Raw genomic sequence first — 17,345 nt, 5'->3', positions numbered from 1 at the left:
ACAAGAATTTCAGGAGGAAAAAATTGTTTTTAAGGATGAAAAGGAAACTGACTTCTGATTTGGACTGTAAAGTGTAGGATTCATCATAAGTCTTAAATCTGCATAATAAATGCAGCCCGGAGAGTGAGGTAAAATTGGACATTATCCACTGGGACAGAGTTCTTGTAGTAAGTGGGATGGGACTTAACAAAAATGAATGCAGGCCTTTGCAAGTGACTACAGTTAAAGCTAGAAGAATGGGTGGCATGTGAGGTAGTAGACAGTTTCCAAAACAACCAGGAAAAGCAACAAAATATTGCAACATATGCCAATATTTTTCATTTCAACATAAAAGCGTGATGGTGCTATCAAAAAGAATAAAGTGAATGAAGGAAATGGGCCTTTGAGGAAATATTTGCATTTGGCTTCTAAGGGATCCATCAGAGGGAAATACAGTTTTCATTGCTGCTTAAAATACTTGAGATTCTCCTATGAATAAAAAAATTGGCAACATAAGCATGTTTCCTCTTGCATTCTAAAGTGTAGTCTGGGGGACTTCAAAATAAAATAAACACACCAATATTCAATGAAACATTTGAGAAATGTTCTAAGGGAAAATAGTGGGTGTGTATAATAGAGGAATTGATTTTGTCTAAGTGATGAAGAAAGAATTCCCAGAGGAACACATGTCTGAGCTGAGACCACAAATGAACTGAGCCAAGGGAAGAAGGGATTACGGTTTTGAGACAGCGGAAGTGGACACAAAAGGACCTGGGCATGTGCGCGCAGCTGGAGAACCAGAAGGGTGAGAGTGGTAGAATACTCACAGATACTCACACACCCCTTCACCTAAATTTGATAATATCAGGACCCCATAGACCAGGGAGGTAAGGCTGGGTTGGTGAGAAGAAGCTAGGCTTTTTAATGTTACTTGAAGAATTCAGTCCTTGTTTGGCGATCAGTGGGAAGCCATTAAAAAAAAAAAAACTGAGAGTGAATTTATATTTATGTTTTAAGGTTGAAATATGGAGAATGGGTAAGGCCGGCAGGTTTGGATGTAGAGGGTTGCAATGCAAAGAGTAACTTGTTCTGGAGTGAGGACATTGGAGTTGGTAGCAAGATAAATTTGAAATATATTCAAGAGGCAAAAATCAAGAATTTGTAGAGATGGCTTGGATACCAGAGTGAGCAATGAGGCGGCAGCAGGTTGGCTCGCAGGTTTCTGGCTTACATTTTAGTGATTGTTAGTGCCATTCTGGACATAGGGGCTAGTGCCTTAACTGCAGGTATTAACACACCAGTGTAAAGAAATGCTTTGAAGTTTTTATTCAATAGTGACAGTGGAAACTATCAATTTAGCCACACAACCTGTCTTAGTCCCACTTCTAACCAATAACGAGAATTGCTTAGATGCGTTTGACTGAGACTAGCAGCATGTGTCCATGGAGTTCATCTCTCTATGTAGAGATAATTAGAATGGAGTTTGAATCTACAGCACTGGCCTCATTAGCACATGCCCAAATCAACAGAGCTAACCAGGCCAGAAAGATGAAACACACATGGAGATTGCTTTCATGTGCAGTGTGCAGTTTTCCAGAACAAATAAATAGTGGAGAGACTATAATTGAGATCAACAAGTAATTAGTGTACAGGAGAAAAGAAATAAGGGTGGAAAAATAGCCTTAAAGAACATGTCTGAATTAATTATGCATCTTTCCCCTGGCACATGAACTCTTCATTATTGTCAGTTGTTATTGCACCTATTGTCATTCACATTAATTTATAAACATGATGTTTGGTTTTTTATTCATATTTCCAACTTAAACTTTGAGTAAAGTGTGCTTCATTAAGGAGAGCATGTTTTGACTGTGCAATCCACTTGACTTCCTCTGCCAATGTGATTAAGTGATATTTTGCCCTCCATACTCCAGCTCAGCCTTAAGAGCTGACCAGGCAGAAATACGGTTTTCTCCATACAGAACGCCTAAAGCTATGTTTTCTAACCCACTCAACTCTAGAAAGGAAAAACCCACAAGAAAACTTTTCTTTATTCAGAGCCATTTTCTTTTCTCATCTTTTTTTGTTTTTACACTACAAAATTAAGATGTTTGATGTAAAAAAAAATGAAGGCAGAAAACAGAATAGGAAACTGCTAAGTTAAACCAATTGCACAGGAATAATGCTAACAGTTTGGAATATACATATTCTAAATGATATGTCAGATGATTATGTAATATTGTGCATTTTTAATCAAACAATATGTACTGGACACATTTGTGTGCTAATACATAAAGTTCCAGTCTGTTTTGAAAACAGATTCTTGGACTTCTCTATAAATAAATCATAGTTTTAGTTTAATTAAGCAACTTAGTTTGATTCAAAGCAGTCTTTGAGTCATGGGTTTCAGGAATTATTTTTCTGTAGTGAGGCCAGAAAATTTAGTAGGGATGTGAGGAAATGAAAGAGAATTTAAGGCAACCATTGAAGGTTAGCTCTTAATCGAGGGATCAACACTGTCCTGTTGGAGAACTGTCTTCAGTCATTCTCTTCAGAGTTTTTCTCACCCAGGGCAGGAAAGATGGAGCACTCTTTGAGGGCTGCCTGTGCAGGGCAGAGGGTGGGGATTGTCTTGTGGTGGTGGTGGTAAATTTCTGGCCCTTTTCAACTACAGTCCTGGCCCCTGAAGAAATCTCACATAATTGGCAGTCCTTGGGCTGCACTGGGCTATTAAATTAGAGTAGAAGTATAAAAAGAGCACAATTCTGCTTTAGCATCTCTTTCTCATGGACATTAAAATTGCTCCCAGTGTTTGCACTATTATAAACTACCTTAAAAACTATTCGTAAAGATGTTGGATTATTTCCAGGACATAAGTCCCAAAACAGGGATTAAAGAGTAACTAAAAAAATTAAAAATGGTAATTTTTTTTCTGCTTATGTGAATGTTTTTATGGGATAGTCAAATGATGCCATATAACTAGTTAAATATTACATTCTAAATTTAGATTTATATTTTAAAATATTAAAATTGTTATACATATTTATTTCATTATTATGTATTTGCTATGAGAAAATGTCAATATTTTAAACCAAAATAAATGTATCTAACATTTCAGTAGGATTTAGCATTTACCCAACTTTCCAGATTTGTATGGCAATATCAATAGGAAAAACCAACATGGACAAACATTTCATTTTCTAAGTCTGGAATAAGTGTTCTTAGACAATACATGAAAAGTATAATCCATAAAAGGAAAAAACTAATAAATTGGACCTCATCAAAACTAAAAACCTCTTCTCTGCAAAGTTCTATATGTGAAGAGAATAACAAGATAAGGAACAGAAAAAATTCAGAGAAAAGATTTGAAAGTCACATACTTGGCAAATGACTTCAGTGTAGTTTGTGAAATATAGCTCTCAAAGCCCAACAGGTTTTTGAAAAGTGCAATTAGAGAACCGGTGGTGAACATGGCTAGAGAATTCACAGAAGAGGAAATTCAAATTGCAAGTGGAAATATGCTCTTCATTTGTCCTTAGTAAAATGCAAATTAAAACCACTATGAAATATCACTAAAACTTATTAGAGTAGTTATAATAGGAGAATAATGACCACAAATTCTTGTGAGAATGTACAGAAATTGGATCACTCATCTGTTGCTGGTAGGAATATAAAATGGTACAACCACCCAAGAAAACATTTTAGCAATTTCTTATAAAACTAAACAAGCAATTATGGTACCAATCAACAAATAAGCTTTATTTGGAATAGCGCCTTATTGGAGACAATCCAGATGCACTTCGATGGGTGAACATAACACAAACTGTAGAACATTAGGACTGCAAAGTGCTCAGCATCAAAAGGGTAAAAAATACTAATAACATACTACTACTTGGATAAATCTCCAAAGAATTATGCTTACTGTAAAAGCAAACACCCAAAATGCTTGTATTGTATGCTAGCATTTATGTTTGTTCTTGAAATGACAATACTGTAAAAATGAACAGATTTGCTGTTTCCAGGGGTAAGGGATGGGTTGTGGGGATGGTGGTTTACTACAAAAAGCAATATTAAAGAGATCCTTGTGGTTAAACTGTTGAGTCTTGACTGTGGTAGTGGATGCAAGAACTATAGATGTGATTTAAAAAAATAGGTGGAAAAAAAGACACACACACACAAACAAAATGGAGTAATAAAAACAGTGGATTGTAAGAATGCTGGGAAGGTAATTATAACATTGTACCCTAGTTTTGCAAGATATCATGGGGGGAAGATAGGGAAAGTATATATAGAATCACGTATATCTCCTATAAAATTGCATATTAATCCAATTATGTCTAAAAGGAATATTTATAATGATCAATATTTCTGTCTAGAATATAAGCACCTTTTTACCTTGTCCTTATCCAATAATAATGGTCTAATTTTTCTAATTTAAAATTTTTTATTCTTAAAAGAAGCATAAATTGTTTATAAAGTAGCATCAGAGAACTTAGTTTGTTCAGGGAATAATATAATTTATGTCAGGAAAAGAAGAATATTAAAATATTTGAATTATTACTATATTATTGTGGGAAATTCTTCATAGTCTGTCTTCAAGATAAAATAAGGAAAAATAAATGAGTTATTTATGAAATGAGCTTTAAAACATTTTTCAATAAGTTATTTAAACTGTTACTTTATTAAGCCAATACTGAGAAAACAGCATTCTGTCTGCTAAATACTTGAAAAGCGTTGCCTGATTGGGTCAACATGCCATTACATTTTTTGAGTGAGCAGAAGCATGACTACTTGCCACGTGACCTTAGCGTTCATGTCTACATTGAGCAATAGCAAGGGAAGGGTCCTGAGGCGGAAGAGTATGGCAGTAGGAAGACACCATAATGAAACCCACTGAACACTGATTGAAAGGGAGGGAGAAGAGGAGAGACAGGAACATAACCGAAGGGTGAGGTGCTCAAGGTACACTGCATGCATGTATGGAATTATCACAACAAAACCCCCTTGTATTATTAGTGCATGATAAATCAAAAATAAACAAAAAATATTATGGTCTTTTAGCGATAAGAGAACTGAGGGAGATTATGCAAGGAAGTAAAGAAAGAGCACAGGTGGCCTAGATCCAGACCTGTCTACAGTGTTCCTGGGGGACACTGAGGCACAGAGATGTTAAACCAATCTAGTCAAAGTAACAAGGCTATTGGGGCGAAGTCAGGGTTTGAAATTACTTTCTTTCTACTACATTAGTGTTTATCACAGTGTGGGGTTAGGGGAATTATTTCAAACACTTGTTTAAAACCTAGTTTTGCTCCCTTCCCCCAACTCTACTACAAAATCTTTGCTGTCAAGACTGTAGAATCTGAATTCCTAACAACTACACTAGGAGATTATGATTAAAATTAAACTCTGAATCTGACTGCATTCTGATACACAGAACTTTTCTGTGAGGTTCAGTGAAATAGTTGGTATAATTATAAACAATGCTGTATTTCATTAATCTTAAAATTCAGTTTTTTTTTTCACAACTTGACATCTCTGAAATAGAGCTGTCTGTTATAACTTATGGTGACTTAACCACAATAAAGGAAAATGCTTTATGAACTTTTAGTAGTATATAGAATAATGTTTTAGATATGCTACTGTACAGGAATTCACTGGGAATAAAATTAAGACACCATTTATTAACCGCTGTCATTTTTAGTCCTCGGTCCCATAGGAAAGGGTGTCCATCCCTTGTTATAAGATAGAGTGCTGGAGAGAAGGCTGACTGTGAGTCATCCCTTAGATCTACATTAATATATATCGTGAGTATGTCACTAATCATTAGGGGTTAGAGTAGATAAAAGGATGTTTTGAAAGCATGTTGAAAATGGTAGATCATTATTTAAATGGCATGTGTGCATGAATGCGTGTGTAAGCACGGCTTTGGAGTAAGATTATTACAGAAAGTGGAAGTGATTTGAAAATGCTAATTTCTAAACATGGCATGTGTACAATGTAAAAGACATCATGATTTTCAGCATTAATCTTCTTTCTCTAAAAATAGTAAGTATATCAATAAAAAGCTAATTCTCAATTATTGTTATAAGAAATTGTTTAAATGCTTTGCAAAGATTATCTCATTTGAACCTCTCAAATACTATGAAATTCCATATTATTACTGTTGCTATTATCCCTAATTTTCAGGAGAGAAAAACAAGTTGTAGGAACATAAAAGAAGTTGATGAAAATGATATAATGAGAAATGGTAGATTAAGAGTGTAAGCAGAGGCAATTTGAGACAAGAACTTGTTTCCTAAAGCACATCTTAAAATTAATTCTAGACTAAGCTACATAGAATGAATAACATAGGAGTTAGAAAGTGGTCAGAGATTCTAAGCTGTATCCATAGTCATTAAAGGATAGAAAGAAAAGAAAGTAAGAGAAGAGTGTGGTAAAATATTCACAAGTGTATTTATTGCAGTTCTCTCTCACTTATTTGATTTAAATACTTTCTTTATATTTTCCATTTCATGCATTTCTACCAAATATATTTGGTAATGAAAATTTCTTTTCCTTTTCTTTCTATTGGTGTGAACCCTGTAGTTTGATTGTATTCATTGTAAAATGCATGATCCATATCTGCTCATAGCTCCCACCTCTCTTTGACCCACTATTTCTGTTATTTGAGCCTTGCATATATCCGACAGCCTGACGATTCTCCCATTTTGTCTACACTTTCTGTACTAGGGACGCCATCTGGATGTGTCCTTGGGAAAACTATGTCATCTCTGTTCACCAGTTTTGAAAATTAATTTGTCATTATGTTTGTTCCATTTATGTTTTGCTACATGAAATATTACCCAGAATTAAATGTCTTATTTTTATAATTATCTTGTAATTGATATTATCATACAACTCTGAAAATATTTGCATATCTAAGTATTGTATATATCACAGTTAGTGGATGCTTGGATACCAAAAAAACATATACTGCAAACACCACAAAGGAGCTAAGATTCTGAATGTAGTTGGAGCTTAGATGAGATCAATAATGTAAAAATGAGTTTAATTTTCTTCACTTAATACCTTGTTGTGGAAAGAAGAGATCTTATGAAGTATTATTCTCACATATAATGCTGTCATTTAACATAAACATATAATAGTAGTATAATTTATTTAGGTTAACCATATAATAATTTTGCTTGAAAAGATAATATCAAGATTTACTATTTTATCAGGAAATATTATCATTTTAAACTAAGCTAAACTGTACCAGAAAATTACTTGAAAAATATGCAAAGTGTTGCTTCAGTTGGATTCTCATTTTTCTCAAACATAGGAGTGATCTTCTGTCCATGAAATTTCATTGATCTTATAAGTGAAAGATGAAAGTTCTGCATATTTTCTAGGCTCACCAAATAAGTTCTGTTCTAAATATCGTCTGAGTCATGGATTATTTTAATAGTAATTCATCCTATGATGTCTATAGAACTCAGACTTACAACTTACCTCCATCCTATAGCAACTTTGAAGATGTAAGAGACACAGCCTTGTCAGGAGGTTACAACAACTTCATTAACTAAAGACTACCACAGGAAATAAAAGTAAGGATAAGGTCCTTAATTTGACTATTAAATAGTTTATGAAGAATAAGTAGTAATTTAATGCACAGGGAAGTTGGGAGAGGGTTGATTTTCAGGCACAGTTAGTGGATTTTAATGTTAATTATACCTGCAATTCCAAAATTTCATGGACTTATTTAGAGGTGTATTAGCAAAGATTAAGAAAATATTACACTAAATGTGCTGTAGGGAGACAATAGTAGGCAAGTGATTTTTAGTATTCCATTTATAGTTTGATTTACACAAATCACTGTCGAGCAGTATTATTTGTTTCCCCCCAGAATACTCACATTTAGCTTACTGTGTCCCTATGAAATATGTGATTAAACGTATCTTTCCGAATAACATTAGCACCATCAAACTGCAATTAATTCACGTATCATATTGAAGCTCAGAGTTCCTAAATTGAGTTGTAATTCTTAAATCACATTCATTCAGGAAGACTTGAGTGCCTACTTGTTTAACAAAATCTTATAAATGATCTCTCACAAAGGATATAAAAATCAACACATTTCTTAATGCGTTAATTGTGCTCGCTTCAGTGTTGTGTCTATGAAAGCTTCCTAATAGTGAGAGAAATGATGGCATTTCCATTTTAAATTGCAAATATAATTGCTATTTGAAATGTCTTTTTGTTTCTACCTTAATTGCTTATTGACAGTAGAAATTTCCCCAAAACACTAATAGAGTATTTAACATAATTTCATTTATTGAAAAAAAATCCAAGGGAAAATAACATACAGCTACCTGAAACTATTTAGCAGAAGGAAAATATCAAAAGGAAATTAAGTTAAATCTAAACTCTGTGATCTCAAATGTAACTAATATTCCATATAAATTTAACACAATGTGTATTTGATTAAACTTACACATTTAAATATATTGGTGAGATTTAAAAATAAAAATAATATCCTGGAAATTCAGGACAACAATTAAGAGCTATACAGAAACAAACTGAAACTAACAAACTAGTCCCTACTTTACAGAATTTACCATCATTGCATTGAAAAATAAAAATACATTTCAACTAAACTCATGGAAAATTAGTACAATGAAATTAAATTCAATCAGTTAAATATTCCCTTGAGAAAACTATTGCAGTTTTTCTACCCAGAGTTTAACCTCTGCCCTATTACAAATTTTGAATTCCAGTTTCGTAATTGCAATATACTTAGCATGGGTTCAGTGTAGTGAAGTCACTGCTCTGTACTTATTAAGCCTTAAATTAATATTTGTTAATAAAATAATTCATAGATAAATGTAAGGAATATTTCTTTCTCTCATTTCTGTTTCTAAGTGGACAAGAACACATGAGGGATTGATTCCGAATTGACATATTTCACATTAAAATTTCAAGTCTTTAAGTCTTTCTTTTTCTGTGTAATGACAACACATTTTTACTTATGCATTTTATGGATATTCAGCAAAGATTTTTATATTAGACTTGAAAAAAATTCTGTTTATTTTGTGGTAGCTTTTCTCTTAAGTCAAAGTAGAAAATGGCAGACATTGCTCTTTAAAAATAAGCACTAAGAAAACTAATTAAAGTGGTTAACCACAAAGTGAACATTATAGGAAAGGAAATAGCTTGGGATTGAACCCTATGGTTTTATTGTTTTCACAGAAAATGCAATAACTCCTCATTGACATCAACTGCCCAGTTGGAAGAAGAGTAAACCTTCTGCTTTGTTGAGACACCGATGGGACATTTAATAAATAGTCATCAACCAGGAAGCAAATGTATGGGGCCAGGGGTGGGTGTGGGGGAGGGAGTGAAAATTTTTTCAGTTTGTTGAGTGGCCCTGATTTCTGAAAGGCACATTAAAACAAAGTTTTGTAATAAGGAACATGTATTCAAAAGAATCTTTTGAAATCAGTCTATCAAAATCGTACTAGTCTGTACCATCGTTTCAATCACTAATCAAAACATACAAACAAAAACAGATCATGAGGAATACCACAGCCAGTTTCAAAGTCTTAAGTACATAACTAAATTAATTATTCTTCAAATTACACATTTTATTGATTGATAAGTTTATTATAAAGTCTTTAAAAATGCATGTTTGGTGAAAAGTTAGTACAGTTGTAATTTGTATTTCATCATATTTAAAATATAAAAGTAAAGAGTGGAGTTATTTTTACTATTTATTACATGGTATACTGACTAGCTGAGTTCTAATTCTAATTATTGTAATTATGGTTCGTTGCCATGCCAAAGTCAATTCTGTGATATATGAGAAATGAAATATCATCAGTTTCAGTGTCAGTTGCACGACAATGTAGTGAACCATGAATCTTTCAACTCTCTTAAAGAAAAGGTAATGGTAGGCTAAACTTCTGACTGAGTCACATGGAACCAGTAAACATTTTAAACCAGAGATACATAAGATATTGCAATTTGTGATAGAACTTAAAAACAGGTATCGGGGGAAATAAGAAAGAAAAAGAAGAAAGAGAGAGAGAGAGACAGAGAGAGAGAAGAAGAAAGAAAGAAGAGGAAGGAAGGAAGAAAAAGAAAAAGAAAGGAGGGAGGAAGGGAAAGAAAAAAAGAAAAGAAAGAGTAGGTATGTATGTAAAGTACCTAAGAAAAGACTCAGATTTTCAAAAAGGAAAATACTGTCCAGTACATTATATAAATCCTACAATTATGATTGGGCAACCTTTTCTTTGAATTTGGGTTTGATGAAAAGTAGTAATATCTGGCAATATTTGGCACCTCTGGCAACTTTCATGAACTTAGTGTATTTCATCACATCTAAGATGCTGTCAATCCTAGGGTGCATTTTATATCTTACTACACAGAAATGCTGCCAATTTCAGTTAAAGTAGGCCCAATTGTAGAAGTGTTAAAATGTAGAGAAGCAAACATCTTTGAACTGACGAAACATGGTGATGCTCCTAATTAATTGGGATCAATTATGAGCAGTAGGAGATTACATGGCATAGTCTCTCTTCCAGAAAATTAAAAGTTCCATTACTAGATTCCTTTCTATAAAAGAACAACAACAAATGTTAGCATTAAATCCGTTGTTAAAATGGAAAGGGGGAATATGCTGGTGATTCTAGCTCATAATAAATACATAAAATTAGGAAAAGGAAAGTTGCTAAAGAGGTGTTCCAAAATTTTCATTATTATTACTCATATTAAAGAAGGAGCAACTTAACACAATTTATATTACATTTACCCCATTCATTTAAAATTTCTGCATTTTTATCCATTTGCTTGCAATTGAAGTAATTGAACATTTGATTTGAAAAAAAAAAAAACACCAATCCTAATTCTCAGTTTGTTGGTTTACATAAATGATCCAGAATGCACTTGAGACATACATTTTATTACCATCTCAATAAATTTGATTGCTTTCCACTTCTGATTGCCCCATTGTTCTTCATGATCATCTTCAATTTCTTAAAATTTTAATCAAAATTAATTTTGAAGTACCAGCCAGTTCTCATGAACTTCTCAAGTATATTCTTATAGTATAAGAGTTTAGAACAGATTTTAGAATTTTATAAAGGCTTAGTAATACAATTGAAGCTTTCACTTACAGTACTTTCTCTGTGTAGGATTACTTACAAAAAAAGGAAATTTGATTGTTTCCTGGAAAGGACACATGAATATTCAAATATTCTAAATTTGTGGGTTTTTTTAATCAGAATTTTTTGCAAAAGCCTCAGTCAAATCACCTTAAAGATAATTGAAAGAAGGAAATGAGTTAAGCTTTCTTTAGACCTAAAACATATTTATTGATATTATTGTCTATGACAATGCAGAAAAAAGATGTAGTAATAAGGGACAATTGCTGTGAAAATTGGGGTTAGATTTCACAAATGCTAAGCTAAGTGCCCCAGATATCATTTACTTAAATCTCTTTGGTTTGATAAAACAGATGGTTGACTGAAATTTTGAAAATTTTTCAGTATGACTAATTTATTCAAATAACTCATGATACTCATTTGTTTAATTTAAAGGACTCAGCTTAGCTCAGTTCTATCACTACCTTGGTATTCCAATGGTACCCTTTTGAACTATGAAAATATACAATAAAATTTCAAGTTTATATTTGTGTCATATTTTATCTACAAAAGTATAACTTTTTTTTACATGTATTCCAAATAGAGGAGAGTGCATCAGGGTGTTCCTATTAAAATTTCTTCCTACTGATGTCAAAGTGTATGAAGCAATGAAGATTTATTCCATGATAAACATGACCAATAAATCATGTAACTAATCTCCTTTTGGTGATAATTGAACATTGCTCAACAAATACACATACCGCTTGTCATACCTTACCTGGAAAGAGGCTTTATTGAACATAGCTGTAAAATTATATTTGAAATTGAATTACTGAATTTGCACAAACATTTCTACAGATTTGTCTTAAAAAATCAAGCTTCATCATTTTTCCACTACATTTTGTTGTGCTTTTTGTATGAATATTTGCAAATGTTATAATTTAAAACTCATATCCCAATTACTTGCATAATCAGTTTTTTTTTTTAATCCTGGGGAGTTGAAAGAACATATAATAATAATAATAATACTCTTCTTTAGACAAAAGTCTTTTTAAATGAAGTTAAAAGCTGAGATAATTTAAGGAAAAAGATCTCCAAATTTTTATAACCAACAGGTTTTTAAGTGAAATTTACAATGCATTGGAAAACTGGCTGGTTAGAGTATGATTTGTCCTCAGGTAGCTCAAAATCATTTTTACAGGTTTTCATTTTTTTGTAAAAGTGTTTTTTAATCTTGGTAAAATAATAAAATAATATTTCACAATTTGCACAGAGTCTGACTAAAGGGCAGAGGCGTATTACCCTCAGTGGTTAGAATAAAGCCAGATTTTTCAGGCCCAGTTCTGCTGTAGAGTTTGATATGCACTGCAATCACAAACACTTTTCTTGTTCCCTCTCAAGCTAGGGCCAATTTCATTTCAAATGGAGGTTAGAGTTAAAAAAAATTACTTTCATGTTTTACCACCTTCTGCACTAAGTATTATCTTAACAACCTTTTGCTCTGGTTGACCCATTTAATAACCTGGAAGAAAAAAGTGTTGCTTTCATGTCTGGTCTCAATGAAAGTTATTTTCTAATGGACAATAAGCCGAAAGGCCATGGCTGTCTAGGAGGTTAAGCAAGGAATTTCTGGTCTGCATGGGCTTACGCAGCAGCTTCGGTCCTTTCTTCTTTAGAAGCGGCTCTGTTGTCTTGCCTGTGATTCGCACATTTAGGCTCTGTAGTTTGTTTAGAAAATAGTTTTACACAAACCACTCTTAGCAGTGCAAGCTTCTGAGTTGAGAATTATTCAGGCTTGTTTCATTGAAGGCACTTGGTTTCCATGGCAATTTATAAAAGATGGTGGTTTGGTTTCTTCATTGGAACAGATGACAGTAGTTTGGGTGTTCAAGTGGCCGCAAGCCAACTCCGATAAGCCTGTGTAACGTGTAAGCCCAGGTTTACCGTCCTGGAGAGTAGTGCATGCAAAAAGAGACAGCACACAGTTATCTAGCTTAGCCATGGAGGGAAAAAGAAGAAGAATAGTAATAAAAGTGGGCGGGGATAAGGTAGGGAGGAACATGAATGCTTTAAATAATTCTGAGTTTGGGTTATTTTCAAGGAAACGTAACAGCCAAAGGTAAAAGGGCCTACATTTATTTAATTCTCTACGCAAAACCTTCTTGAAAGGAAAATAAATGCCAGCTCTTCACGTACCCTGTTTACAGTGAGGTTTTTGTTGGCAGGCCATTAGGTTTCCATGGTAACAAGCAAACTATTCATTTGAAATAAAACCAGCCATGACTTTGTGCTTTGACGAGGATTTCTATAGCTCTTTTTTTTTTCCTTTTTTTAAAATTTTTTTTATTTTTCCAGAGTTCAACCAGATGACGCTGTAATCTTTTAGCCACAAAGCACCTGAAGGTCTCTTCTCTACTCAGGTCAAGATTATCTTTTATGTGTGGTTTGGAATAAATTATGCTTCCATGATGTCTTTTTATCCCCAGTGCTTAAAAAATTTTGTTTTTATTATTTTAGAGTCATCAGTCAGTGGAGGAATCTTTGGTAGTTTGTTTTCTCAATGTCCATTTACAAAGACTCTTTCTTCATGCCAGTGCCTGGTGAATTGTTTATAGCCTCTGCCGGGATAAGGTCACCTTCGAGGACTTAAGATAGAGATGAGGACAATAACCGGGAAAAGCCATATATGAACTAAAATTCCAACAGCACCATCAACGGAATCTAGAGATAAAAAAAAAAGTGCCAAAAAATAAAAAGGAAAGGAGAATAAGCATTTCATGTAGCTACTAATACTAGTTTGGTAAACTGATAGAAAACAACATGCAGAAATTGTTTTTGGAAAAAAATAGTTTTTGTTTTATTTATCTGATTTATTTCTAAAGCAAATGAAAAGGAATATATACTTAGGCATTCAATAAAATAGAAATATTTTTAGATTTTTAAATTGATGTCCTATAAAAACTCATTCAGAATATATTTACATTGGTGTGCGTTTGACCTCAATCTCATGATTTTGCTAGTGCTATAAAAGCATGGACAAGTGGAAAATTCTCAGAAATGGTGAGGTTTCTCTTTTCTTTTTTTTTTAAATCTTCCAGAATTATTTAAGCTTGAAGACAGAGAGAAAAGTTACTCTTGATGTAAACTAGGAGGCAATGGTTATTTGGTAAATTCACTATTATAACAATGGATTGTCTATATTAGATTAGTTCATTATCTGTAAATTATGTAAAAAGAATTTCTCTTTAGCTCAACTTTTAGAAATGTCATGAAATTCAGTCTAACTAAAGGATTATTCCCATCAATTGACCTGAGTGTCTTACTGTAGTTGGTATAGCCTCTTGCCCTGGTGTTTCTGTTAGAAAACATACCTTACCTAGGAGGGCAGACACAACCATATTTAATCATTTATTAACCTGCCTAAAGTTACAAAATGTTTCTCACCTAGGAAGGAGCTGGGTTCTGAAGACAGAGACATGTAATCTCAAGTCTTAATGACATAGACCATGCCTCCATTCTCTTCCTGGGAAGGATGGGGAACCTTAGTGGTTAGGAAGGGCTTTTGCCCTTCAGGGTGATCTGTACTTAGAATTTAGCATTAATTTAACATTTACCAAATGGTATTCATCAAAATAAACTTAATAAATAATGGTTAAATAGAGACAAATGCCACAGAGTACCTTCTTATGCCAAGTAGAATATCTTGGTTTAATTAGGATTCTATCCTCAATTTTATAGAGGGGAAGTAAAAGATAGATATAGGTATATCCACTAATCGATATAGGTATATCCTATTAAAAACAGACATGCATTTCTCTGGTTTTACTAATGTAGAAAAAGAAAACTGATCATGGAAATGTTCTATTGTATAATAGTGACATCCTGATGGGCTTCCATACTCATATCATTGTGGCTACTCTTAACCATTTCTGCTTTCTTTTGGAAAGTTTTAATTCAATTTATTGAATTTAATTTATGACAATTTTCAGTGATTAAAATTGAAAGTGTAAAATTTTCGTGTGAAGTGGTAACTGCCTTTGGTAAATATAATGTTACTGTCACTGACTCATATTCTGAAATTCAAAAGAAGCTGCATTCTTCTCTGAGAAGAATGTGTGCTTTTCTATGCATTAGACAAACCTGGTTCATTCAGATGTGTCTGCTGTTTTTCTGAAGTAAAATTAGCCAGACTCAGGAAGAAGATTTTACTAAGTGTGTATTTTAACTGCTAAGTGTGATGACAAGGAACTATGAGCAAAATGGCTCATTGTTATATACAATCTTAGTTTTTGTCTTTTTACAATGCTAAAGAATGGAGTCAATTCAGTTCATATGAGCAATCACTGGGTAGTTGAAAAAATTTGACTTTCAACATCTAGAAAGAAATAATTTCTCACTAAATATACTAAGTTAACAAAAACCCTGATTTTCTCTAGATTTATGCAACACGGATTTTCATACCTTTGTATATGCTAAATTATTGATGAATTATTAGTGAGAATTTAGTTTGATTGCTTCCTCTTTATATAAAGATTCCAGATGAGACTAAGAGAAATCCTTCACTTGGAGGAAGTTTTAATAGGAATGATTTTTGAATGTATATTTCAAATGTATAATATGGAGATGAAGAGTTTAGTTCAATACATAATTCTAGTGTTTTTGCATTGTCATTTTTTCAAAACTCTTCTAAAATAGCATAAATTTAAATATTGTAATTCTTGTTTGAAAATCAAAGTGTGCATTACACATATTTAAATCAAAATGATTTTTATTTTATTCATCCAAATATGACTACAATGGAATTTAATATTTTGATTTTAAAATGCTTTCAAGGATTTAGAGCATTAGATATAAGAAACTTACATGTAAAGAAACAAAATTAAATTTGTCTATTAAATTACAATATATTGATGTAATAATAGTTGTGTTACTTTAACATCTCATCACACCTCAATCTCAGGAAAAGATACTTACTCTTAGTTGTTAGATCTTGTTTTGCACATTCTCCTTCTGCAATTGATACATCATCAATGGCAATGTCACCTTCTATCCCAGGACCTCGAATACCTTCAAATATGAGCTACAAATATGAATGAAACAAACCTAAGCTGTGATTTGCAGAGCAGTTTCTATTAAGAAATTGAGGAGACAAATGTCAATAATGCTAGCATCTTTCTTATTCTTAATTTTCTTCAAAAGTTTACTTGCTTAAAACATAGACTTTCTTAACAAAAAGGAGAATAGTATCTTCCATGCACATTAATTTTTCACATCAGAAACTCTGTGTTGATTTTAAATCATAACTAAATTTAATTAAATAATACAATAAAAACATTTGGCATATATTCTCTTGTTTTTAATTCACAGGCATAAGAAAAAGTTGTTTTTATTGGGACAATCTTTTTCTGAAATAGATTCCCTCCAGGTTCCTGTAAATATATGTCATAACAGAGTTTTCAAGAAATGATTTAAGTAATGAATCAGTTCCGGGTTCTTTACAACAGTGTTATGTTTATGTGATCCAAGTCTAGAACAACAAGAGGTTAGCATTTTTGAAATACTTTGATCTTTGCAAATACATTGAATAAATCATCACTTCCCTATATTCACCTATGGTTTAACTCTATTTCACTTCTGATAATCTTTTTTTAATCTTGAAGATACTTATAAGTCTATGTTGAATGTCTAGTGGAAAACTTTGAATTTCCATTCTCTATAACAACGATGAGCATTGAGGCTTAACAAATGACTATTGAAAGAACAGATTAGTGAAAATAGATTGCCTTTATTACTAAATCATGTATATAATAACAATATAAACACAATTCAATTTTTTTACTATTGCATTTTAAAGAAATAAGACTTTTAGAATTTTCTCTAAAACCATTATACTTCCAATAAAGTTTTTTATCAATGCAAAACTGTTTTTGTCTTTTGGAGACAGTTCCTTGAAGGCAAATTTTAGATGATTTTCAGAGAAGCGAGGCTGCATTTGAGAAATCAGTCCATTGTTCTTTGTAGGGTCTCATAATTTTATCAACAAAAAGCTCAAGTTAGTAAGCAAAGGCATTTGAAATCAACTATTGTATTAGTTTTCTCCTCTCCACACAGAGGTAATCAGGAAGACACAAGTTTCACAATTTAATAGGAGAAAAAGTTTTGAGAAGTTTTTATTAATAGATTTAATTTTTATACACATTTTCCTTCTTGTCATGTTGAGATAAATAAATTCAAATATTCAAAACCAAA

At 32.6% G+C, this 17,345-nt stretch overlaps 1 protein-coding gene across 2 annotated transcripts in view; it reads right to left on the bottom strand.

Moving 5' to 3' along the window:
• Positions 1–9,164: 9,164 nt before the first annotated feature.
• Positions 9,165–17,345, bottom strand: part of Mdga2 (MAM domain containing glycosylphosphatidylinositol anchor 2) — an 815,899-nt gene continuing 807,718 nt past the window's right edge. The window contains exons 16-18 of one of the 2 annotated variants that reach the window (XR_012446173.1): positions 16,071–16,176; positions 13,293–13,817; positions 9,165–13,044 (exon numbers count right to left, since the gene is read on the bottom strand). Coding sequence is in view for 1 of the 2 variants with exons in the window: in XM_074068038.1 (XP_073924139.1) it covers positions 13,729–13,817; positions 16,071–16,176 (195 nt within the window). In the remaining variant the exon portion in view is untranslated. Of the gene's footprint in view, positions 13,818–16,070; positions 16,177–17,345 lie in introns of both variants that reach the window. The other variant, XM_074068038.1, reaches the window with a different exon arrangement.

Source organism: Castor canadensis, chromosome 3 (genome assembly GCF_047511655.1).
Source record: "Castor canadensis chromosome 3, mCasCan1.hap1v2, whole genome shotgun sequence".
NCBI classification, from domain to species: Eukaryota; Metazoa; Chordata; class Mammalia; order Rodentia; family Castoridae; genus Castor; species Castor canadensis.
Note: the sequence above shows the minus strand (reverse complement) of the source record. Positions and strands in the feature narration are given on the sequence as shown.